General features: G+C 43.6%; 1 protein-coding gene across 1 annotated transcript; it reads right to left on the minus strand.

Moving 5' to 3' along the window:
* Positions 1 to 19,766: 19,766 nt before the first annotated feature.
* On the minus strand, positions 19,767 to 26,156 carry rp9 (RP9 pre-mRNA splicing factor). Its single transcript, XM_080530698.1, has 6 exons — positions 25,924 to 26,156; positions 24,223 to 24,253; positions 23,769 to 23,898; positions 22,890 to 22,981; positions 22,247 to 22,308; positions 19,767 to 20,575 (listed from the first exon to the last, which is right to left on the minus strand). The coding sequence occupies exons 1-6, from the start codon at positions 26,067 to 26,069 to the stop codon at positions 20,368 to 20,370; spliced, it is 669 nt and encodes a 222-aa protein (XP_080386824.1). The 5' UTR covers positions 26,070 to 26,156; the 3' UTR covers positions 19,767 to 20,367.
* Positions 26,157 to 26,329: the final 173 nt, after the last annotated feature.

A 26,329-nucleotide genomic window follows, 5' to 3' on the forward strand; every position in this document is an offset into this window, starting at 1 on the left:
AGCTGACGGTGGAGGGGAAGAGAGGGAGAGAGACCCCCCGCTGGCTGAGTGAGTCACTAGGCTGTGTGACCTGCTCCAGGGCTCCTCAGCCTGGCACAGAACAGCCAAACCAGGTCACACACACTCTGTCCTCCCTCCTCCAACAGTGTGGGGACAGAAGGCCAATAACACTTAGGGGAAGGGAGTTACAACCAAAGCCAAATAAAAGCAAATGGGTGTGAGTGTGTTTGTACGTGTGTGTGTGTGTGTGTGTGTGTGTGTGTGTGTGTGTGTGTGTGTGTGTGTGTGTGTGTGTGTGTGTGTGTGTGTGTGTGTGTGGGTGTGTGGGTGTGTGTGTGTGTGTGGGGGGGGGGGGGGGTGTGTGTGTGTGTGGACTCCAGAAACGCAGGTTGCAAAACTTGCAATGACAAATCATCTATTGCTGAGTAGTGTGGAAAAATCAAGTGCTTTGCATACTTAGTGGAGTGAGCAGCAATGTTCCTCTACACAGTTCCCTGAGAAAGCTTACAAACTCAACTCACTCTAAAGGGTCAAACATATACATGAACGTACTCGCAGAAAGGTAACACACCTGACAACAGTGGGAGATGACTAGGATGTAGGATGACATTCTCTACTACTCAACAACGGACAGGAGGGGGTATCAACAAAGACACAGTAGAGGGTAAGAGGGCAACACAGTAATGGTTTCAGGGACAATCATTTTGAATGCCATTTACAACTATGTATCTCCCACTTAATAACATACACCGAATGTTCACCTTTCAGGAAAGGCAGTCAGAAACTGTGAACAGAACCAGCTTTCCTCTCCATCATATAACACTCCGCATCCACAGGCTCGGGCAGAGCAGTCTGACTTTAAGAAATCACAGTCTGATACCAGTGGTTCTCAGAACCCTGAATTATCTCCACTTAAACCAAGGAAATATGGGGAGATAAAAATGTCAGCAATGCCGTGCGTGTCCCCAGAAGACTCCGGGGCTAGCGTGGCTCTGGGCTCTGGCGGACAGGGGTAATCCACATAGCTGGGAGATTAAGGAGGGCGCTGGAATAGGGGTCTAGGAGGCTGGAGGAGCAGCTCTGGGATCAGTAATGTGAGCTTGTACTCAGCGCCAGGCCAATCTGGATCTCATCACGGACCGAAGCCAAACGAGCCTTGTGGGACACGGACCCATGCCAAGGCAGTAGTGTGCATGGCTGATATGTATTTATGGACTATACTTCATTGGTGAGATTTAAGAACGAGTGCCAATTGGTTCAATTCACGGAGCCATGTCGACACGGGCTCTCCCCTGAATCTCGAATCAACCCTTTGCCCCAGCCGCCCCAGCCCCCTTGTGCACTTGTGTAGACCTGAGTGGGTTGTTTTGTATGTTGCCTTGTTGGAAATGTCATACACCGCTCACACTACCTTCTGTGTCCTACAACAGAACATGACTAACTTTGGAATGCAGTTTTGCTATGTTGCTAGGCAGAGAATGCCTGTTTAATAGTAGGTCATTCTATGCAATTCTACAGACCTCAAGAGACTCAAGGCGCCTTCTTTCTATTAACATAACATTAGATAATGTGGAAGAACATCCAACAAGAGAAAAAATCTTCAAAAGCACTTGAGGGGGAAAAACATCGAATATCAAGTGACCATCCATGACCGCCTCTTCCTCTTGACTGATCATCGAACCTCTCTGACTGTGAAGATCCTTGGGGCCGTGCTCCAAGCGAGGCTCAAGCCACCCTGAAAGTGTGTGCTCTACCTCTCTGTGAGTGCACACAAAAGCACTGCCAGGTCACATGACCCCAGCCGGGATGAATGGACCTTTTTGGTTGGTCTGAGGCAGTCATGGGAACAAGTCCATAGCTCCATTGTCCCTTCAGGGGAGGGGGACACAATGTGTGTGTGTGTGTGTGTGTGTGTGTGTGTGTGTGGTGGGGGGGGGGGGGGGGGCAGAGGCTGTGGTATGAAGAGGTGGGATGTGTATGAAGATCAGGAGGGACCAGAAGAAAAACGTCTATTCAGCGGGAGGAAAAACACCCCCCAGAATGGACTGACCATAGATCTCTCTCTCTCTCTCACTGAATGACAGTTCATCTTATGCAACACTGCCTTCATTGAAAACAAGCCATTAAGTAAATGTGAAGGCCACCATTTCTACATTGTGTAATCAGTGCATGTAACTCTCTGGTGCAAATCAATAGCACTCTCTACAGTGCCGACTGCATGTCCTCTCCTAACTGTTTCACCATTCAGCTGGCACACACACACTCTCCTAGCAGAGAGCACAGGACTCAATAGCCTGTTAGCGATATCACAATACAGTACATGCTGTCTAACCCCTGCTGTGGCTTCTTTTAAGACTGGTAGCGCACACTGGCACACACACACAATCAATACCATCCGTAGGCCTATAGGTAATTGGAGTCCTACCCTCTCCAGCTTCAAGGTCGGATATATCCTGACTAAATCAGTGAGACGTTGTGATCACAAGAGAGAGAACCCCGCTTCCTCAAACACTAAAATTACACCCAGACGACACAGAAAATGTGCTGAGGCTCATAGTTGACCATGTGTGACTGTGCGAGGATGCACGTGTAGAGGAGGACAGAAGTGAAAATGGGTGCTCAAACTGTTAAACTATTAAATGTAAGCTTTAGGCACCTCTGAATGTTTTTTATTTTATTTTATTTTTTTAATCTAATCTAATAAAAGAAAACTGTTCGATACAACATTGACGGTAACTATGGTGACATTCATATCGACCATCAATCATGCTTTTTCATACAGTATTTGCGTAGGTGCTGCTAACAAGAGACGAAGGTCTTACACGAAGGACGTTTTCCAGAGCCCAGACAGTGCAGTGTGTCTTAATCACTTATTATTTATAAAGCTGAGAATCTCATTGAGGCACACTCAATATGTATGTGTGGGAGACCATTCCTTATTGGATTATCTCCCTTCATCCAGGAGATAATAATACAGTCTGAGGTAATAGGGGATCAAAGTACAGGTAGGGAGCGGCTGTAGCATCTCAATGTTGCTGAGGACACTCTGCATCTCAGGCTTTTATTGTGTGTCGGAGCCAGTGCAAAGCAGAGGGATTATGCAAGCACATTAACTGTAGCTAAAATGCTTAGCTTCACTCATTTTAGAAACACACACACACACACACACACACACACACACACACACACACATGCAAAGAGCAGCTTATCCATTTTCTCCCCCGAGGGAAGCAGAAAACAAAAACATTAACATAATTGCTAGGCTTCACGTGCCATTACGCCCATCTTGCCCAAAAACAAGCTGCTTTTCCAACAGACAAACAGTAAAGTGAATATAAGATAGAGATGTTCAATTAAGCAGCCCACGTATGAATGTCTGTGTTGAGCTTTTAGTTAAAAGACCTCTGAAACTGGACAAGTTCTATTGGGCCTATTCTTGTGTTGTGTAGACATGCATCCAAATTCCGTTGTCCGAATGTCCTCACCTCACCTTTGGAGGAATGGAGAATTTTAGATTAGTCAATCTGGCTTGGATTAAACCTGGCCGAAGCGACGGGGGAATGTGCTCGCAATTTCATTCCAAGAACTCTACCCCACATGTCTGTAGATAAATGCTTATTGTTATGTGCATCGACTTGACACTTTTCTAACCAGGTAGGACTATTAAATAAAAAATAACCCACTTTTGCAGAGAGTTGTTGCTAGATGCTAGCTTGCAACAATGAAGAAAATGGAAGGAAAAACAGAATTCAGTTTTGCCTCAAGGGTGCTTGATACACAAAATCTAGTTGATGATGGCATGAGTATTTAACTGGTTTGATGTGTGGCGAGGCGTCACTCATTCCAAACAGGTTTCCTCCCCTTTGTAGTGACTTTCTGCAAAGGATTTCATCAGGCTAGGAAAACCTGGTCTCAATGAGATTTGACCTATTCTAAAACATAATGTATATGTACTGCATAATTGAAGCATCACCTAATGTATGAATACAGTCAGTGTTGAGCTTCTAACTAAAAGAAACAAAACTCTAGGAAGTCAGAAAACTGGCCTATTCTATCTTTTTAAAGGAATTACTAAAGCATAACTCTACTGTACCAAGAGAAAAGCAACTGCTTGCATCAGTTCCTTTGGGTGAAATGGGACATGAGATTTGAGGTAGTCCCAGGTCAGGGAATTTCCAGCACACATGATTAGTGGGCCAGTCTCTGGTCCACAGAGCAGCTAGACAAATATACAGCCCAAGATAGGTTTCAAATCATATTGTCCCTGGTTTAGTCTAACTTACACCACACACCACACAGCCTCACTAGCCAACTCGCTGATTGCATGCACTAAATTCCTGAGACACTGGAAAACAGAAACAAGTTTTGCAATCTTGGCAATCATGTGCATGTATGTACTAGAGAAGTACAACTATCTAACTCTTCAGCTTGATGTGTGTCCTCTCTATGCGGCTACTTTAGTTGACTAGCATAGGATTAATGACTCCACTAGCGCATGTAATGACTGAAGGTCATATCATAGCTCAACAGCTAATCTCCTCTCCAACCTTAATGGCATTTTAAGTGTGTGAAAGCGCAAATAACGCAGACCGAGTTTTTTTTAAATGAATATTCTTCTAAGTATGTTCTTCAAGTTTACCCTCTTTTCAGGGACTGACTGACTGCCTGCCTGCCAGTCCGCACTGTAGATAGGCCAATGTTGTACCAAGTCACCAAATCCCCTTTGGTTTCTGCTACCCTAGATTGAGTCCTGCAAAGAACCAGAGACCATTTGGGATTGATTTGTAACTATTTTTACATGTCCTACTTCCAATAAATGGTTCAACAAATACAGAGACTGTGCAAGGCTGAAAGTCAAGCCCTCAAAAGTGTTAACTAAACACAAAGAACAGATTCAGGGCCTGAATAAAGCTGAATCTAGGCTTTATAGGTATATATGGCCCTTGGAAAAAGAAAATCCATTTCAGTTCAGGACCTGACATGACAAGGCAGCAATATTCACCTTCCATCCCCCGTTCCCACTGTCAGTGAAGAGATTCTTCGGAGCAACGGAAATATACACGCTCCAAGCAACACACACACACACTTTCATCACAAAAAGGTCAAAATAAGACGACTCGGTTCATTCTCAGCGACTTAGTATGCACAATTCGTATGGCAGCTTCTCTACATAAACAGCGCTACTGCACATCTTCACAAGAGCAAAACGCCTGCTTGCTATTACCATAAGTTTACAATGGAACATATGTGCCGTTAACAATAATCTTTGTCTTGGAATACAGCAGGCAGTCTCTACTGTTCATGCTGTTGGTGACTATTCATCTGCTGTTCTCTGCAACTACAATTATGCCACCATTGATGACTATCATCGTAGGAATAATAACGGTTAGATCGCGGTGAGATTATATAGATGACTGTGCATTCTCTACAGGGAATCTGGCAACCCACTGGTCTTCCCCATCCCTTCCTTCACAGAGGAGAGAACACACATGATGGGACGAAGAAGCTACTGGGATCTGCTCACCCGACTCTTCTTAACTCACCCACCGTATCTCTACCGTTTATGTTTCCTCAGATTGATGTGGAAGGAGGAGGAGGAGAGGCGGGATGAGGAGGCCTCTCTAGACTCTAACGTCGCCTAATGCCTTTGGTTTGAGTGTGGAATCCTGTGAATGGCTGCAGTCACGAGAGATTCACACTGTGACTAGCACGAGCAGGGGGGGGAAACAAAGGAGACACTGTGATCATCAGAGACACTCACACACACAGTCACACACAGTGACACACAGTCACACACAGTGACACACACTCACTCATACCCGCGCTCACGCACACCTCCTTCTGCCAGCTGTCCTCCTGCCCCCCGCCCCCAGCTGTGCCTGATACATCAAACTCTCCCTCCCCCCACTCCCACCCTAGTCTTGGGTGAGTTCCAGGGCTTTACCAAAACACTAGCCCCCCTGCCGAGTCCCCTAGACCTCCCCGTATCCACAGCACGGTTGCTCGGGCCACAATGTTATGAAATCTTCCCCTCCATCTCACAACCACGACTCTACACTAGATACACCCTCTATATCTTCAACACCCCCCACCACCCCAAACCTCCATTAGTACAACAATGAATGTCAGTATACGCACCCAGCCCAGCTATCACAATACCCATCTACCCAGCTCAGATGGAGTGCTTCTGGGACACTAGACACCACTGCTTCCCCCCCTGGCTGCCAATGCTTGCTAGACCCACCTCTCTAACCCTACAGTACGTCCACCCTTAGCCCGTACCCATGACTCCTCCTTGTCCATACCATCCCTCTGCCTCGGCCCGTCTACATGCCAGGCCAATGCCAGCCTCCCTCCAGCCAGACTGCAGTGTGGGCACTGGGCAGGGCACTAGTCCTTTCATCCCTCTGCAGTCTAAAACCATTCATTGGGGTTTGTAAAGGCCTGTTATTCTTAACTCTGGTAAAGCTTACACTACTCAGGGGACGCCCTTCACTTGTGGTATACTGGAGTTTCATGCGATTGAAGTTAGGCTATTTATAGATATGGCCATGAGCATACAGATCATTTGAAAGGCCTCATTTTAGCCTTTTATGGGTAGATTGTATGTAACCATACTGTTTGTGTGGCTGGGGGAGAGAGTCGGGGACACAAACATCAGAGGCCGTCGCCATGCTTCAAACAGTGCACTCATTGCAATGGTTACTGGCTTGGCTGATCCGCGTTGCCGCTCGTGTTCCTCTTTTGTCTGGAGGGAGTGAACAGAGAGTATGATGTCATTATAATGATGTCATCCATTTGTCATGCTTTGTATCAAAGAGAGTCCTCTTTGTGTGTATGCAAGTAAACACAATCATAGCAATGGCATAACCACAATTTCTGAGTGACGAATTACTGGTTGCTTGCATTTTTGGTTGACAGTCTCATGAGTTGTTTGTTCCTAGGTTCAATGTTGGAACGGCTGTAATGTTTACCAATTAGTTTTGATAACCCTACATTGTCTCATATGGATTTATGTGGCATTTCTGTTTGCAGTTGGATGCTATAACATTTTTGCTGAGTTACTTTAGAGCTAGCTTTGTAAAATTGTTAGCAACTCTTATGCCAGGAAGCAGATATTCTATATACAGAACTTCCACTCCCAAGAAATGGTTAAGAAATATGGTTAAAAATGTTTACAGAATTATGTTTAGTCAGGAATTGGCTGGACTATCACTCACTTAGCATAGTGCTAGGTTTTACAATCAAGTGTATATAGACACAAAGGTCTGTTAGTATGACTGTCTGTATTTCATTAAGAGTGGAAAGATGATTTAGAAAAATTAAAGATCAGGTAATGCACACGTTTTTGGAGTACATTTTGTAGCTCTTTAGCTGCATTATTTCAATGTTAATTATCCTTAATGTTCCTTACTAAGATGTGCCCTCTGCTGCTACTGCCATAGGAACTGCACATTTTACTCACTTGAATAGCAAACATAGGGAGTAGAACGGCTGTCCTTAGAAGGGCTGTGTATGCAGTTAATAGGTAGACTAGGTTGCAAAATATAACACTGTCAGTGTGCTAGCTCAAACAACAAGATGATATTGATAAATAAGAAAAAAAATGTTGCCTTGCTGCACCACAAAATTCTTATCTGTACCTGTCAGGAGCGGTCACTGTGTGCAGTGTGTCGTACTACCCAGAGCAAGGATCTTAAGGAGTATTACACAAGGTCTCACTGACTGACAACAACAAAGCCTCCTAAATCACACCCATCGAAAAACAGAGCATTTAGAGTGGACAGCGCTGGATTTTAACATAAAGAGTGCTGGAAAACCACAAAAACTAAATTTTTCATATTTGGGTGATTTGGTGAAGCCATAATTCAAACCAAAATAATGGAAATGACGATTTTCACTAATAGGCCTTTCAACATGGTTGGGAAATCAACTACGTATGTGTGTAACCTTTTTTTCTGCACATTATCTGTAAAGGAAATGGATCCGAACGTTTGCTGCAAACAGGAAGTGGCTCACCTTCCACTATTCTGAGTAGTTTCCCCTCAACAGCTTGAGAGGCACACAGGCCCTGTTTGAATACTTGAACAAATGCAAAAGGCCTATTTCCTGTAAGTAAAACACTGATCAAGCTCAACTGGATAGTTTAAACCACGTTGGTTTGACTAATCCAGTTATATCAGATCTGTGATTAGCCCCATGAAGGTAAGGATTCAGACTGTTATTTTTCCTCCTTCCCGAAAAAAAGGTTATCTGTGCTCCGTTCTACTCTTTCTGTCTGGACTGAGAAATGCACACATACCAGTCAGACAGCTTTCTGTTCTCTGTTCAGCTCTCCCTCCAGACAAAAGAGGAACGCGAGCAGCAACACAGCTCAGCCAAGCCAGTCTAGGACGATTAGAGCATCACGCGCTGCTGGCATTAAAAGCAGTCACTCATTGTTTGTAAACAGAGCACTGGGGAAAAGGAGCATGCTCTGTGACAACGCTCATAGCAGGTGGCCTGTAGTTGTCAGCTAGGCTTGGCCAGCCAACCACTGTGACATACACAGAGGGACAGCAAAATAAGATGTCGCAAAAAAAAGAAAACACATTGAGGTGGCTCTACCAGCTTGAGGAGTGTGGCCCAAGCCAAGCCAGGTCTGGAGGAGCTAGCAACTGTGGAATGAGATAAAGCTCCACTCATCAAATGAAAAAAACTAAAGGAATCACCTGCCAGCTTGTTAGCCTTGCCACTCGTAGCAGCCTTTCTAGGCGCTACAGTGGATCTCACCGTGGGGAAGATAAGCCAACTTTCACAGATGTTCCCATACATGAATACCTGGGCCTCGTGGGAAGGGATGTGACTGGTAAGGGCTTGATAAGTCCTGTGGAACATCAGTGATTACCCTCTCAACAAGAGATACAAAGTCTAACTGCAGCTATTGTTATGGCTCCCAACATTCTGGACCTGGAATTACCACCAGATGTTCTCTGAGCGAATTCCCCACCAACAAGATCCTCATTAGAGGACAAAGATGAATATCAGAGAGTGGCAGCGCTACCCCAGAGCTTCTCAACAGATGACGGCATAGCAGTGAAAACCTTCCCCTTGGGGTCCTTGTGTCATGCTGTGATGGGTATCCAGCCACCCGGGTCTGACCCCGTTTCCCAAAGAGAGTAAGGTTACAGTATTTCAGAACAGATTCTCTGCCTCATGTTGCTAACAGGTGATGAAAGGGGTACGGGTGTGATCTGGATAGTGACTCTCAGTGAGTTTACAGTGGCTGGTAAGTCCAAACTCAAATGGACAGTTGCTAGGTTCAAAGCAGCAGGGGAGTCGCACACACTGGTGCCTACAAGTCAAGTTTGTTGTTATATGACACTGGTCAGTACAAGGGTCGCAAAGGGTCAGTAACTGTGGGCCATAAACTAAAGACTGTTGTGTTTAGCTGGACATACAGAGAGAGAGAGAGAGAGAGAGAGAGAGAGAGAGAGAGAGAGAGAGAGAGAGAGAGAGAGAGAGAGAGAGAGAGATGCTTCTAAATGTCCTTTAGTGTCCTCCAATTTATTTTGACATTTCAAAGTCAGTCTTAGCATTCAGAACACCTACAGTCAGAGGCATTTCCACAGTGAAAGTGTGTCCTTGTCATGTTTTCAGAGGGCCTCTCCTCATAGACATGAATGAGCGTGCTGGGTCAGGAATGTAATCTGTTGTTCATATGGAGCGCTGATAGCGCAGATGCTAATCTCTGTGCTCTTTAAACTCCATTATTAAGACGTTCTTTAATCTGGGATCCGGGATGTCTAATAATAAACGTCAACAAAACCTGAAAAAACACTCAAGATGTGTATTCCATTAAAACAACTTTTGTAGTGAGCTGTTAAACTCAAGGTCAGCCCATGATGATGACACAGTCAACAAGATAACTGTATCTCTGTCCTCGGAATGTGACTCCTCCGCAACATAAGAACAACAGCCTGAGTTGGCTTTACTGGAATCGGGAACATCTAGAAGTCTGATGAAAGCCGTCAACACAGAGGTGTATAAGATGAGATCTTGCAGATTGTGAAACACCCACTTCACATTCAACGAATCAGGGTTTCGAAATTGAATTACAGGACGTGTGCCTTCACCCGGTCCAGTGCTTAGCGCACCCCCCTACGGTACACACACACTTTAGTCAGGGTCAGTGCGTGTACTGTAGGGGGTAGCATCATCTAATCTATTCTCCTCTCTCTTTCTTGTCTTACATTAAATTATAACTTAAATTAAATTATAACAATACAATAGAGTGGATTCCACTCTATTCTAAATCACTGGAGAGCTGTTGATAGATCCTTAAAGCCTATAATCACTTACAAAGTCTTTAATGCAATGTGCTTAGTGTACAGAGAATGTGGTAAAAAAAACTAATGTCTTTCAATGATGTTTCTTTACACAGTGTTGTCAGCCGATCCCTTGACCATGTGCATAGTCTCCCTGGACCATAGAGCTGGACATGAGGAAGAGTGATCAAATGATAAGCAGAGGGTCAGGGAGGAGAGAGAGAAAGTGAAATGAACAGAGTAACAGAGAGAAAGAGAGCTCATGGTTTTCTTAAAAACAGAGCAACCCGATCCGATTTGTGCATCCAATCTACCACCAGGGCACACATCATTTCCAGAGTCAACGTTATCAAAGTCAACGTTCTTGATTTTCACATCCTCAGCAGTGAGATGCTTAATACACAACAATAAATACAACACAAATGATGGAATGGCCAAAGATTATGACATGAACAATACAAGGATAGGTGGTAGTGGGCAGTGCAAGATGCAGTTGTGCAATAATATATGAATATATCTGTCGGTAGTGCAAAGTATTCTATAGATAGCAGCAGTAGATAATAAGAGTCCAATGTGAAAAGTCAAGAGCCGCATGGTTGGTGAGTATGTGTGTGGGAGTCAGTGGTCAACAGGAGCTGATCGTTCATCAGTTCTATGGCCGTGGGGTAGAAGCGGTCACAGAACCTTTTGTTACTGAAGCGGCCAGCCTGGGACCATCGGCCAGGGGGGGAGCAGAGTGAACAGACCATGTCTAGGTTGGCTGGAGTCTTTGGGGATCTTGTTGGTCTTCCTCACCACCCGTTGGAGTGGCATCTCCTCTTTGTAGGCTGTCTGATCATTGTTAGTGATCAGGCCAACCACAGTGGTGTCTTCGGCAAGCATAAGTATGGTTTTGGAGACTCGCATGTCCACGCAGTCATGGATGGACATGGAGTACAGGAAGCAACGAAGGAGGCAGCGATGGGCGGCGCCCCGCGTTGAGAGTCGTTACATCACCTATCTTCACTACCTGGGGTCTGCCCGTTAGGAAGTCCAGGATCCAGTTGCAGAGGGAGGTGTTCATCTCCAGGGCCTTGGATTTGGTGGCAAGCCTGGAGGGCGCAATGTTGATGAAAGCGGAGCTGTCGATGAGCAGCATTCTCACATAGGTGTCGTCTTTCTCCAGGTGGGACAGGGCAGTGTGCAGTGCAATGGCACCATCTGTAGATCTGTTGCCAAACTGGAACGGGTCCAAGGTGGCTGTCTGTCTGGTACAATAGAGTTGATGTGGGTTAAACTGCGATTCACAGAGTACTGAGACGTTACGTTGCCGTGGCAGCGTTGACAGTTTCACCATTCGATTTCTTAGACACAGGAGGTGCAAAGAAGGTGGTCAGTTCTGCTGAGAGGAAGGTTTCAGTGTGTGCGATGGCACCAGATTTCCCTTTGTCATCTGCGATAGATTTTAATGCTTGCCGCACGTGACGTGCAATTCCACTTTGTCACAGTCACAGAGCAGCCTCTGGGCACCTTTGATATTTTTGGGTCTTTTTGTATACGTCCTCATCCAGGGACTGTGCTGTGCACTCTCATAAGGGGCCATCTTTGACAAGACAGAAGGACAGACATAAGGCAGGCAACAGTACAGGCAGACTTTGAAACACATATAGGGGCCTAAATAACAATTCTGAACATTCAGTGAACTGCTACCGTATAGTAAATATTCCCCAGGAGGCAGCCATATGGCCGCCATGGTGATTTTCCATGATTATATTTTTTGGAAACTTCAATGGCTGGATTCAGAATCCCAAATTAAACCCTAGCCCCTACACTGTAGACACGTATGTAGACCTGAGAGAGTTGGACTGACATTGACTCTCTTTAGCCTATCCCTCTCTGTTACTGCTCAATCTATCCATCTCTCTGTAGAACTGTGATGCAGTGCATTCAATCAGGCCAGAGGACAGTGAATCAGTGTCAGTGTGGAGGGCACACCCGCACGTGCACGCGCACGCGCACGCACACGCACACGCACGCACACGCTCACACGCACACACACACACACACACACACACAGGAAGTATGTATCAAGAGGACCAGAAGGCATTTGAATGCTCTTCCTTTATGCTGGAGAAGCCTTCGGGATCATGGCTGTGCGAGAGCAGACAGCCCACTTCATAATATGTTCATGCGGTGAAGGAGAGTGATGGAAAGAAATACAGAAGGGGAGGGATGGAGGGCAGAGGAGCGTGACGGAGAGGCCCGATCCATAAACCGCAGCAGGGGGGAGCGCACTGACCCATACAGCTAAATCATGCTCTGTCTGGACACCGTTCTACTGGCTACACAGACACGAGTCCAGTCCACCACAGCTGGAGCAGACATGTGGGAGACACCTGGCTCGCACACCAGCATGCAGCTACTGGAGATGACCCGTATGGAAAATAGGATCAACAAAGCTGCAGCAGACACAGACACTTGTACACGCATGCGCGCACACACCGCTTCAACACGCAGCTGCCCACACAACACAACAGAAAGACCAAACACCCGCTATACAGCTGCTCTATACTTAGTTAGAAGTCAAATACTAAATATATAGTGGGCTTATAGATAATAAATACCCAACTCTGACATAGCTCGAATGAGGTAGAGGGAGTGAATAGCTATCGCTTGCGTAAATGTTGTGTAAATGTAGGACCACTGGATCATATAGACCGGATCATATACTGTATCTGTGGTGAGAGACATTATAGGACACTAAATACCAAACAGCTGGCTCACATTGAACTCAGCACAGTAACATACATAGAATGTTGTGGCCAGAGTGAATCATCACAAACTGGGTCATCCTGGGTCATATATCTGTGTACTGTTAAACTCTGTTGGGCTTAAGACCCACTATATGAATGCGATACATTTGATTGATTTTGTACAGCTGTGGTTGAATGGAGCTGACTGTGTGTGTGTGTGTGTGTGTGTGTGTGTGTGTGTGTGTGTGTGTGTGTGTGTGTGTGCGTGTGTGAAGAATTCTAAAACAATATCTTCTTTGGGTGATGGTCCACAAAGCCTCAGTTTCCTACAGAAGACTCCTCTGCTCCCTCGCCGAGGAAGAAGATTAATGATCTCAAGAACGAATGACTGATTTCTGATTCAGAAAGAAGAATGTAAAACCAGTTCTCTCAGACTTCTGAGTAACCTTTCAACTTGTGCTTCTGTGGTACGGTATCAATATCAGAAGATAAAGAGCTGCAAAGTCAGGGCTGCATTATAAGAGCTTTACAGAGCATCGCATTAACACCTCATCTAACAACTCTGATCAGCCATGCAGTCTAGCACCTACATTTACACATACCTGCTGTTTTAATTAACACAATACTGCAGGAAGCAATTACATGCATGGCAACATCAACCTTAATTGGAACAGCACAGTAATCTAACCCTATGAGTATGAGATGTGCCAGTAGATGCAAGGGTAACAGGGTTTTAGAGGGTAGTCAACCCTATCTGACAGCTTGAAAGGGAAAAAAAGACTGTGTGAACTTTCTGTCAAAAAGTTTTGCAGCAAACATTTAAACCTGCAAGTCAAGGCTTTTTGCTTTTCTGGTGAGGAAACAGTGCCATTAAGATAAACGGATAGCAGAGGAAGGGATGAATACAACAATGAGATAACAATTTACATACCACAGCCTCCCCTTGGGACGAGTACAGATGCAGAGAGAGAGAGAGGGGGGGGGGACAGAGAGAGAGAGAGAGAGAGAGAGAGAGAGAGAGAGAGAGAGAGAGAGAGAGAGAGAGAGAGAGAGAGAGAGAGAGAGAGAGAACTGCCAGGCAAGGGGGGCTGCTCATAAATTGGCACGGTTTCACTCGGAGGTGAGAGGGTGCCAAATTGCAGAGTGTAATCTATATGCACAACGGCACATGTCTGAATGAGCCATGCTCCCAGAGTGAAACTACTGTAACCAACCTTCAATCAGGAAACTAATCTGGTCTGTGGATTACTGCATTCAAAACAAAAGACCCTGCATGTGAGGTCTAATTCCATTAATAAAGCATCCTTAAAATGAAGATGGGCTGAAAACCCAAGTCTGAAGAATTCACTTTTTAATACTTTAACTTGTGTGTCGTTTTTCTGTTTAAGACCCTCGGGGATTAGAAATGTTTATCTGGCAAGGAAACGAGAGAGCAGACGCCCAATAAAACAGTCTTTTCCTCTGTGTGTACATTCCTTTAATGTACTGTTCCTCAGGTAGCCATAAAACCAGTATATGCTGCTGACATGACCCACTCTTGGCTGGACTGGTGGTCAGGCCTTTCCAGACTAGACCCACCAATCCACCAGGTGTACTAAAGAGTTAGGATATTCCTGTGTGCAGCTACTTTGTTATTTAGTAGAGTTGAAGTAAGGTACTAGTGACCACAGTTTGTGACCCCAGTTCTGAATCTCTACCTCATCAAACATTAATTTCAGAGGCTTCTCTTGTCAAAATGTACGTAGATGTAAATTAGCTACTCAGCCCCAATCCATGTCTCCAGATGGAAAAAAAGACCATCTCATCAAAGATGTAGGCCTAGCCTTATTAAGACAACATACATGACCCCAGGGTAGCGTTTGTGTAAGCCAATATCATTAAGAGATGTGGCCTTCAAGACCAAAAATAATCCTAACATATGTCCATCAGCATATGCATAAGCCTATCTAAAAACATCCAACTACAATCAAGACTCATACCCTGGAGCAAACTGGCAGCTGTACTCTGTGGTTATTACTGTGTTTATGTACATGATATGATGTAATGCCATCAAAACACAAACATCTCTTGTGGCTAACAGAACATGTAAAAGGGCTAACAAACTAGCCCGAGGGATGTCCAGAGGTCATACTATTGATGAAGCTTGAATAAAAAGGGCTGTGTGTGTCACTGTTAGGCCAATTTGGTGTTGTGTGATGTAGGTCAGTCTTTGAATCGAAAATGAACAAACAATGCGTCAGTTAAAGAAAGTTAATACAATGTTACTAATTACAATGTTTAGGTATAGGGGCAAATGTAAAGTATTTCCCCTTCTTATAATTCCATCTACATGTCAGAGACACAATCTGTCTTGACAAACTGCTGCTAGATGTCCATCTACCTTTAGATATTGGCCTAAAACAAGAATGTCAACAAACATACCTTGATTGCATAATATAGCCCGGACTGTGTTGATTCAATGACATCTTAAGTGATATGTTGTAGCTGCAAGGAGTGTTCTCGACATCGATGTAGGCTACCGACATTATCTCCATCATAGAATAATTCATCCAAATATGGACAAAATCTTGCTCAAAACCACATGCATTGAAGCTGAAGGAAGGAGATACTGTACGCTACGACTTTTCTCCTGCAATTGACATTTGCTTACATAAATAAAATAAGGATGAGGAACAGATGAAACCTCAGCGGTCTGAGCGAAGTTTGAGCTCTTTCATCAAAGGACGAAATTATGTCAAATATGAAATACAATGGTTCCAAATTTGCCGCCTATCCAGTCTTTACATGAATAGCCTTTAAACATATTATTCACGGATAGCTGGATGGATCTTGCATCCACAAAAATCTGCATCCACTTTGCTTGTAATTTGCATTCACAACAGTTTGCATTCACAACAGTCAGTTTTAGAAATGTAATGCAAAACATTTAAGCGCAAATGGACTTCCACACTAAAACTTCACGAGGACTGGATTGTTCTGAGCGAGCACGTCAATCAAAGAAAGCGCCCAGAACCGCTGACCACTCCTGCAGAAAAGTAGGCAAAACTGATAACTTACAAAATAAACAAAATAAACGGATTAGCCCACAACAATTCCGGATCAGCCAACGGTGCTACTGTATACCACGTAACTACAATGTAACACTTGCTGGCTACTGTAAGCGAGGCGTTTCGGCGAGTCAAAACACTGACCATTCACAATTTTCTTGAGCAGTCATGATTCTATCGTGTAAATGAGATAAGCCAAAACCACACTGAACTGCATGATTTAGTAACCTACACCTAAGACTATCACCTCTATTATAACACGAGTGAAGGTAACAAGCCTGTTTTCTACAAACCTGCTGAAGCGTGCGGACTTCTCTGATGTTGGGAGTTCGTCCGGGCGACAGTAGTGTTCTCCCTCTCTCCTCCGCGGTGGACAGACAGATCAGATAGCGCTGCTGATGTTTTCACTTCCTCTTTCCTCCGCCAGACGTCTGCTGGTTGGCTCTTCTCTGCTCCGCCGAGCAGCGATGAGAGGCACTGGCGGACTCATGGGGGGGCAGGGGGGGCGACCGCCCCTCCTGGTGCCCCCACGGTTGAAAAACGTCTCGCTAAAGTGCCCTTTTGAGTGGCAAAAATGCCCTTTTGAGTGGCGAAAATGAGAGGATGTGCCCTACTGGTGCCCCTCCAATGGTCTAAATTTGACCATGTGCCCCCACAGTTGCAAAATGTCTCACTAAAGTGCCCTTTTGAGTGGCAAAATTAGAGGATGTGCCCTATTGGCTGCCCTTCCAATGGTCTAACCTTGACCATGTGCACTGATGGGGTCCCATGTTGTGCAGTAGGTGCCCTTTTTTTCTTTTCGCCCCTGCCCTTCAAACAGCCTGAGTCCGCCACTGATGAGAGGGACGTCGACCATTAACAACACAACACATCCCGACAATGATTGAAAGGGGCGGCAGGACCTTCCCAGTTGATGAGCAACCTTATTTCTCTCACTTTGAAGTCCATTGTATTAAGCTACAGTAGCCTATAGTTCATTAAAAAAACTTGAGTGAGAGAATAGGTTTTGCTCTCTATTTGCGACGTGGAATATGATGTACAATCATTTATGTCATAATTGAGTGTCATTTAAGAGGAGAGCTGAGTAAATAATTCATGGCTATCGATTTATTCATACATAATATATCACATCATATATCAGACAGCATGTTGGGGGTGTTGGAGTTGTGATCATTGTGTTGTCAAATCATCTGGTGCACCAAGGTGTGGTATGACATATGATTGCATTCATCTGAGAAAGATCAAATAAATAAATATACTAATTATAATCCCCTTTCTTTTAATCGTACAAGTATTTCTGGAATGGAGATAAGCAATACCATGTGGCTCAAAATGAATACAGGAATCAGAAGGCGATGTCTGGGTCATTGAAATCTGAATGCAGAAAAAACTAACATTCTGTATAGTGTAGTTGTTTATTTTGTTTCCTACAGCCCATGTCTTGTTTAAGAGTGTGGGGTATTTTTCTACCAACATCATATTCAGGCAGCAATGTTTGTAAACAGTGAAAGGGTCCTATGTTTCAGTTGTATTTGACAGTTGGAATTGAATTATTATTCCAGCCTTTGAACTTCAAATTTCCGTACTATTTCTTCCCTCACTGCCTCCAGTTTCCCACGTTGCTCCACCTCACCATCTTTTTCTCTCCCAGTGATTTCAGAGCGTTTCTATCACATGCTTTCTGTCAAATGGACTGGTTATCTTTCAGTAACTGACTGTGGTGTGTTGACTGGATTACTTTGGATGTAGTGAACTACTTTTTCAGAGTAGTTTTGGTTTGATAAACTATATTTAGGCATATTTAGTGTAGTTTTAGTGTAGGGTAGCTTAAGTGTAGTTCAACTTCTTCCCTTGTAAAATAATTGGTAATCTAGTTAAATACATTTTCAGAGTAGCTTCTCCAACATTGTTGAAACTCAACTAGACAGGGAATTGTATTGCCCCTTTCTCCTGTCCTATAAGACAAAGTGATTCAATAAAGAGGCTTTTCTCTTCTGACTTTCCCAAATTGGCAGATGAGAAGCTCCCTCTGAGCAGTGAACTGAGTGAAACTCATCTGTGAGATTCATGGTTCTACTCAGAGAGGACTACGTGTGGTAGCAACACACTGTTTCAATGCTGTTGATTTATCTGGGGGCCTTTCGCCAAAGTGCCAGAGAGAGGAGGGAGTTGCTATGGAGAGTAGGATAGGAGAGCCTCTCCTGGAGAGGGATGGGGTGAAGGAGAGGTATTAAATGGCACTTTCTGTTACTAGGACACACACAAGCATATACACACATGCACCCATGCAGGCACATGCACACACACACACACACACACACACACACACTGTTGTATGGAACACTTTAAAATGTATTCAGGTACTGAAGACTGAATACATGATTCAAAATGTACATTTGTAAACAGGCATTCAAAAATGTTCAGATTCAGCATAAAAAGATGAAGTGATTTAATCTTCTTTGACTTTTAAAATGGTGCCGGTAATTGAAAGCCTACTTTCCTCCACCTTCAGCCCTCCTGCCTGCTCTGCCTCCTGCCTGCCTGTCAGCCACACTGTGGGGAAAAACCATGGCGCAGTCAGATTATCTTCAATGTTTTTTCTCCATTCAGCTGAGTAGTTACTGTGCAGTACAAAGTATTAGCAATGTTATTTTCTTATTTATAAAAGTATCTGTATTCTGAACACCTATTTTCAAAACGAATTGTACCAGAATACTGAAACATTTAAATACCGTACATACATACATGACACAAACACACCTTTAGGCTTAACCATCCTAGTATTTTTGCAAGTTGTAAAAATTCAAACACATTCTCCAATGGATTGTTTAAACAGTCCTCTTATCAGGGTCACTAGGGCCAATTTCTAAATGGATCACTCAATAATGAGACGTAATGTGAAGTGTTTTGATGTGGCCTGCAGGGTGTGTGCTACTGACTACAAAATGGTACATGAGTAACACTCCCTAAAGTACCCTGAGATTAATGATAGGGCTTTCACACCGCCAAGGAACCGTTCCGGTTCGCGTTCCCTTTCATGGAACCGGCCGGCACGTAAATTGGTTCAGAGCCTGAGAAGTTGGTTCGCAGTGGGAACCAGAAAATAGTGGTTCTCAAGCGGGAACCAAAACCTAGAACAGTCACGTCGTCAGTGGGAGTGTCATATTCTAGGCTGCAAAGACCAGCTAGAAGGAAGGAGACAAAATGTAATCTAAATCTAATCATTAGTGATAAAGAAGAAGAAAAAAAAGATCAAGAGTCTCATCATTCTCTCTATCTTCCTCACATGCTCAGCAAACAAACACACACACACACACACACGAACGCACATTTATGTTTATCCTGCCCTTTCATCACCCAGCGTTGATGACGCGGATGGTTTTGGTTACACTGGTATGAACGCGGGCTGGTTCGCCAGACAGCACCAAGGTTCGGAGGTTTCAGAACGGGAACGGGAACGGTTCCTTGGCTGTGTGAAAGCCCTATGAGAGGACTTTCAAGACAAAAAAGTGCTATTTTTTCCCTCTAGAAGTAATGCTTATTTCACTATTCCTATTGTAACTAGCCTATCTGAATGAATTACAAATGATAATAAAACACCTGAAATGTGTTTAGTGGTAAAAGAAAAGGCACAGTACCAAATCAACAACAACATTTAAATGTTTTCCTCATTTGCAGCTCTATTTATTCTCATTCACAGAGAACACATTGAAATACATTCTCCCCTCTTTCTGGGGCTGGATTAAATAAAATATGCAAATTCCAACCGCAACTCATTGCAAATATTTATCTAAGTATTCAGACATCCAACCTTTAATGGGGAAAAAATATAACAGGAAGCATTCATAGGCTTGGATCGGAACCCCCAAGCGAACAATAATTTTCATTTCAGCTCTGGTTCGCCCAGTCTCCCATGTCATTAGCCATTCTCTCTGAGCTCTCGTAGCTTCTCATCTGAAAGACGTTCACACATTCAAGCTTTCCTGGAGTTCCATGTGATCCAGTTCTGTATGATCTAAAAGAGTTACACATCTAAGGAACTCACTTAGAGCAAATTACCGTATGGATTGGATAAGTCGGATTGGATAAGTCATGCATTATTGAACGATTCTGACCAAGAAAGGGAGGAGCAGCAGGAGGCAAGGAGTTCTCTAGTGTACACTTCAAAGTGTACAAGTGAGGACATACACAGCCTCTGGGTAGGAACCACTGTGGCTGCTCACTGACTGACCCCATAGCCACCACACTCTATTTGAACAATCCAGGTAATGTTCCAATTGGTCAATCTGACTCTGAGCCGTCACTGGTTTTGGAGGACTTGTGCTTCCTCTTCTTCTTTCTTTTCTTCTTCTCCTTCTCCTTCTTTTTCTTGTCCTTGCTCTTCTTCCTCTTCTTGCTGTGATGGTGGTCGCTGGTCGTAGAGGAAGAGGAGGAGCTGTCAGAATCTGAGGAGGTGGTGTCCTGCAGGAGCTGCCTGAGCTGCTCGATCCTTGAGAGACAGAAAACATACGGTAAGTAAGCAGTGAGCACACACAAAACTCCCAACATCATTATTTATCCTTTATTTAACCAGGGTAGTCATATTGAGACAGTAGCCTCTTTTTCAAATGAGCCATGGTAACAGAAACAACACCACACACATTAGTCACACTGCAAATCAGGCTTTGTTCTGGTAAAATCCAGGAAGACTATAGAATCTGTCATTTCTATTAATTTACTAAGAAAGGTCTTATGTGGTGATGGGGAGTAAAAGTAATAGTCAGCTGACAGCTGGCCAGTACATGTAGTATGGGCATATGGGTGATTACAGGTGTCCACAGCTGGTGGCAAGTAGGTCACAAGAACTCATTTCAGGCAGCACAGTAACTCTGAAGCACACAAGACAAAGATCAAATATACAAATGTCAGAATACTTTCAGGGACAGAGGACTGTTATGTTCATAAAATATTTTTTTTAAATTATCAAACAATTCCAAGACCGAGGCATGAGGCACACACTTTCTTTGATTTCACAGGAATGTACTACAGCATATTCCAATTGAATCGCTTTGCTCAGAGAAACAGAGCAAAACAGTGCTAGAAACTGGTAAACAACAACCGACTTCAAAAGCAGTTCCCGTGCGATGCTCAAACTGCAACTATTCAACTATTCATCAGTGGAACGTTGTTCTTTTGAAAGTTGACAGTCCCAAAGAACCGTGCCACACTCTCAGGCTCTTTGACACCTTCTCTCCCACGGGACAGGCTCCTCTGGCCCAATCCACTGGTGTCACTTCACACTCAAAAACATCATACCTGAAATCACACACTCCCACCAGGTCATGTAGCAGAACTCCAGTCAACCTCCGAGTTGAAATACAATGTACTGTAAGTAGGTAGGCGGTAGCAGCGTCACCAATCATACTCTATCTGAATAACATTTCAGTCTTGTAATTACTCAACTTCATCAATCATCAATGCTTTGTCAGATAACATTGCCCATTGTTGTATTGTTGTCAATCTCTCTCTGTACTTAAAAACACATTAATCTTCCACAAAAATAAATTAAAAAACCACACCCTGACTACAGACTTGGATTGTCAGAGACTGAATAGTCGGGGTGTTTACTTAGTCACTACAGCTGAGTATTGCTGTGCACAAAACAGACAAAATGGTAGGACCCAATGCTATAAATGGCATGCCTAAATCAATGCAGCACAGACATGTTACACCGGCACTGTTCTCTAAATGACCTCTATGCACCAGACTAGCCTCACTGCCAACTCCCAACAGTGGAGACAACGACTCTGGCATCCTCCTGTCAGAAGGTATTTCATATAAACCTGCACAGAGAGCCAGCCAGCCACGCTGACACACTTTCCAGATCATAGACATTGCACAAAATCAGTTTGCATCAGAAAGGTGTGATCTACTGTAAATGCTTGATGGTCTGTTAAAATCTTAAAACACACCTTGAGCGATACTGACCAATCTAATCCTAGCAACTGGCTTAATCTCTTGAATTCAACAACAGTGAACTAATCACACGTGCAATGCCCAAAATGTCTGAGTATGTTGTGAGATGGTCAGCTTTTATTTTGGTGATGAACCCAGACATTTAACGGTGAGTGTGATGATAGACTATGTGAGATACTAGTATCTCACCTAATAGAGATGTTACCTTGTTTCTTTTTCATTCCGTTTGTTTTCTCTGATCAGGTCATACATTGGGTCTTCGTGTGCCTGCAAGAAATATACAGTTTACAACCACTGAAAACCGTTAACAAGGGACCAAAAATCACTGTAAACGCTTCAATGATAACAAGCATTACAAGGCACAACCTCATGCAGGTATTGCTATTTGCTTCAACTAAACACATTTTCATCCATTCAACTATATTCTGCTGTATCAGCACTTTTAAATCGGGTTGTATCACAATGGAACAAATGAAAATATGATACACTTGCACTTATGGTAATCATTGCAGTGGTATTGGCCTACAGTGAATCCTCTGCAGCAGGCACTATTACGCCCCCAGGTACTGCAACACTAAAAAAGGTACTGTGAGGTTCACATATGTTTACACTGAGTTCCACTCTCTAACCCTTCTCCCCAAAGTGTGGTCTTGTTCATTCCACGCCTCATGATTTAAAAAATAATTGGATTGATGTTAGCATGGGCTCTGAAGAGTTTCCAGCACATGTCTTTCACTAATCCTTTCTTTTTCAATCCATACTGAGGAGTGCACAAAGGCATACTTCTGGAGAAGTGAAGAGAATCTGTGTCTGGGAGATGAGTATGCTGGCTGCAGCTGCAGACTCACCACTCTGAACTGCTCCAGTTTCTGGTTTCCTTTGATGAAGAAGGGACATTCTCGGTCTCCTGTCCGGTGACCATAGCGTTTGCATCTCCAACCTGCACAAGCAGAACATCCAACATCATCACAATCACTTTCTATTGACTTGATTAGTGCCAACATATTCACCATTTGACAGATGAGTGACAGAAAAGAGTAATAATAATTTCAAGACAGATGATTTTTCCCCCCATTTATCTGTAACTCAAATATTTTCCTAAAGTATTATCTGGAACAAACAATGCCTTTGGATTCCACCGAGGAAACAAATGAGACATTGTAAATAGCGTCTGTGTGCTTTGTGGGTCCCTTGCATAGCATACCATGAAAATTACTAGGACAGAGGAATTAATGAGGAAAATGATGAAACTGTTCTCTCAGTGACAGCGGAACAGAAGTGAATCTCTCTGTGGCTGAGCTAATTAAACTGATGGGTCCATGAAACCTAGCATCTTTTCATTCGCACTGGGAACACAAGTGACACCCTCTGGACTAGGAGAGGTAATGAAAGAACATCAGGACATTTGAATGACAAGATAAGTCCCGATCAGTAATGAAGTTGATTTCTCACAGGGTGGCTAATATTGTGATAGTGTACACGTAAAAGGACACGAAGCACAATCACAACATAGGCCTATTGTCTTCATGTCTGTCTTGCCCATAATTTGGGGACATTACTATAAATCACCAGAATGTTTTTGAACCATGAACTATAAAAGGAAATGGACCCCTTATCAGGATTTGGGCTAGAGTTCCCGTGCTGAATAGGATAAAAACCTGTACTCACATACAATGCTATATTTAATGATTTATTAGCAGCAGTCCTAGCATCTCACTTGTACTCACACTGCATAACTTTCACCTCCTTCCCCAGGGGCATCCACAGGCCCTTGGTGGGCGCATGCGCCAAGAAGTCCCTGGCATCTTCATTTCCTGGTGCAGCAGGAATACAGTCCTCAGGTTTGTACTCATCCTCCTACAAAAACAGTCAACCAAATGTGGACTTCAGGTAGACACATTTCCAGCGACACATTTCCAGTTCCCATTGCCATGCCACAGTGCACAGCCGGGAGACCCACCTCCAAATAGGCTTACACACACACAAACACACACACACACAAACACACACACACACACACACACACACACACACACACACACACACACACACACGCCTATCTGGGACTGGTTTCTCAGCAATATGGCACATAACCTACTTTACCTGATCTATTTTATGATTTAATACATCCCGGTGATGAATTGGCTGTCAGAGTGAGCTCAACAAAAAATGTACATGTACCTTAATGAGTCCAGGGGGAGGTTTTTCATAACTACATAAAGAGGGAGAAAGAAAACAAGAGTCAATGTGATAAATTCAGAAACACTGTGATCTAACTAGAGCTGTATTTCATCAACCTGTATAGGAAGACATTTTTGGACAAGAAGACCCTGTTATTTTGTTTACATATATGGGGTATAGCAAGAAAAACTAATAACCCCCACATAATTCAAAGGGGACACTGTTTAGCCAGCCCACATTGGCAATGCCACACCCAGATTTTTGCATTTTGTGCATCCTCACTGCACTTCATAGCCCCAATAGTTCCTGTCATATTGATTATGGACTTCACTTACTTTGGTCGCTGACAAAGTTCTTTTTACAGATAACCGTCACCAGCTTTGGAGATGACCCAGAGGCAGAGGGTCTTAAAAGTTATGGTGGTGGAAAGTCACAATCTGTCGCTGCTAATAAAATCTGTCAATTATGTTGGTGTAAAGATAACTATGAGATCGCTAACTACTTGTCGCTAAAATGTGCACACTGAAAGATGGATTCGCTGGATAAAAATGAGAAAATTATTGAGATTCATTGTGTTAGTTGGAAGTTGTTTGCATTGAGCGAGGGAGACACTATTCTGTCATTGGAATTCCCATTGCAGTGAAAAGGGCACAGTCCTGCAAAGGGTGCCTTTAAAGAACTTCAATTCAGATGTTGATATATTAACATTTTAGGTTTCACTAGGGACTCCGGTGGCATGTGTGAATGCGATTCAGACAAGTTGACATCAGATAGTACATTGCTCCATCATTTCCTGTTCTCGGGGGATGGTCTCCAGTCACCTTTTAGCGAGCTTTAAGTCTGAAAGCAGTTCAAGGCCCATGTTGTTTGCCTTGTTAGCTTAATTTTTGCTCTTCGCCAATTTGTCTAGGTTTTGACTGGTGTCATATCAGCACACCTGAAGGTTTGCACTGAAGTATTAAGGCCCTTCCCTTCGTCCTCTTCTGATGACCATTCATCATTTAACTCAAATGTAATATTTGGAAATATATCCATCTTTGTTTGAAACCAACACACTGATAGATAATCTGATAGATAACGACCGTTAATGTAGTATTGTAGTCTAATTAACGGTCATTTAATAGAACACCTGTGCGGCGGAGTGATACATATAGTTAAAAGTCCCAGTGCTGTTATACTGTATATCGGCACTCATGGAATGCCTCTTGTCCAATCAAATCACTTGGATGGAACTAACAGTTGTATAAATGTTACCAGTATAGCCTACTCGTCTTCATCTTTTAAGCTTGACGGTTCAAGCCAACTCTTTTTAGGGTGCAAAACAGATTTTATAATTATATGGGGGGAAAATTAGGAACGAAAAAAAAAGTACTTTCTGAGTCTGGCCCCCGTTGGGACACAACGTATAACGTAAATATGTTGGTAGTTTAGGGGTCAATTACCGTGAGGTGTCACCGTGATTATTGTAGGCAAGTAACATATTTCCCCTGCTAAATAATGACAACGGTTCATGGAAATAATGGAAGGAAACGGGATTCCGATGGGGCCACGCACCGCAGTGCTACAGTCAAGACATGAGCAAGCTAACTTAGCAATGCATGTACTTAGGCTACCATAAATCACCGAAGAAGGCAGCAATAATAATATTCATTATTCATACACAAGTTCAATGTCACCAATACAAGCACAATTTCCACTTACAACGTCTCCACGTGCTTTAGTTTTTGCACTTGTTGGTTGAGTTTTTTCGCTTGTTTCTTGAGTTTTTCCACGTCGTGTTTTGATTCCTTGTGGCGTTTGCGGTCTCCCCTGTCCTCGTGTTCTTTCGATCGCTTTCTAGCCGACATTGCATTGACATAGGTAAACGCGAAGGAGCAGCAAAAAGCTAGTGAAATAACGCTTTGAGTACAAACTTGATGAGTTTTTTGCTTTTAGGGAAGATACATGTTCCAGTGATATCATTTAGCCACTCTTCTCGAGTACACTTCCTGTTAGCTTTATGGTCACCTTAAAATCCAGCGCCACCTGCAGGTCAATGCGACTCGAGACGATTGCAGACTTCTCAACAGGCAGACAAGACTTGCTGGGCGAATCAATCATGTTAGCT

This window comes from Nansenia antarctica, assembly GCF_963989245.1.
Source record: "Nansenia antarctica genome assembly, chromosome: 5".
In the NCBI taxonomy this organism is placed as follows: Eukaryota; Metazoa; Chordata; class Actinopteri; order Argentiniformes; family Microstomatidae; genus Nansenia; species Nansenia antarctica.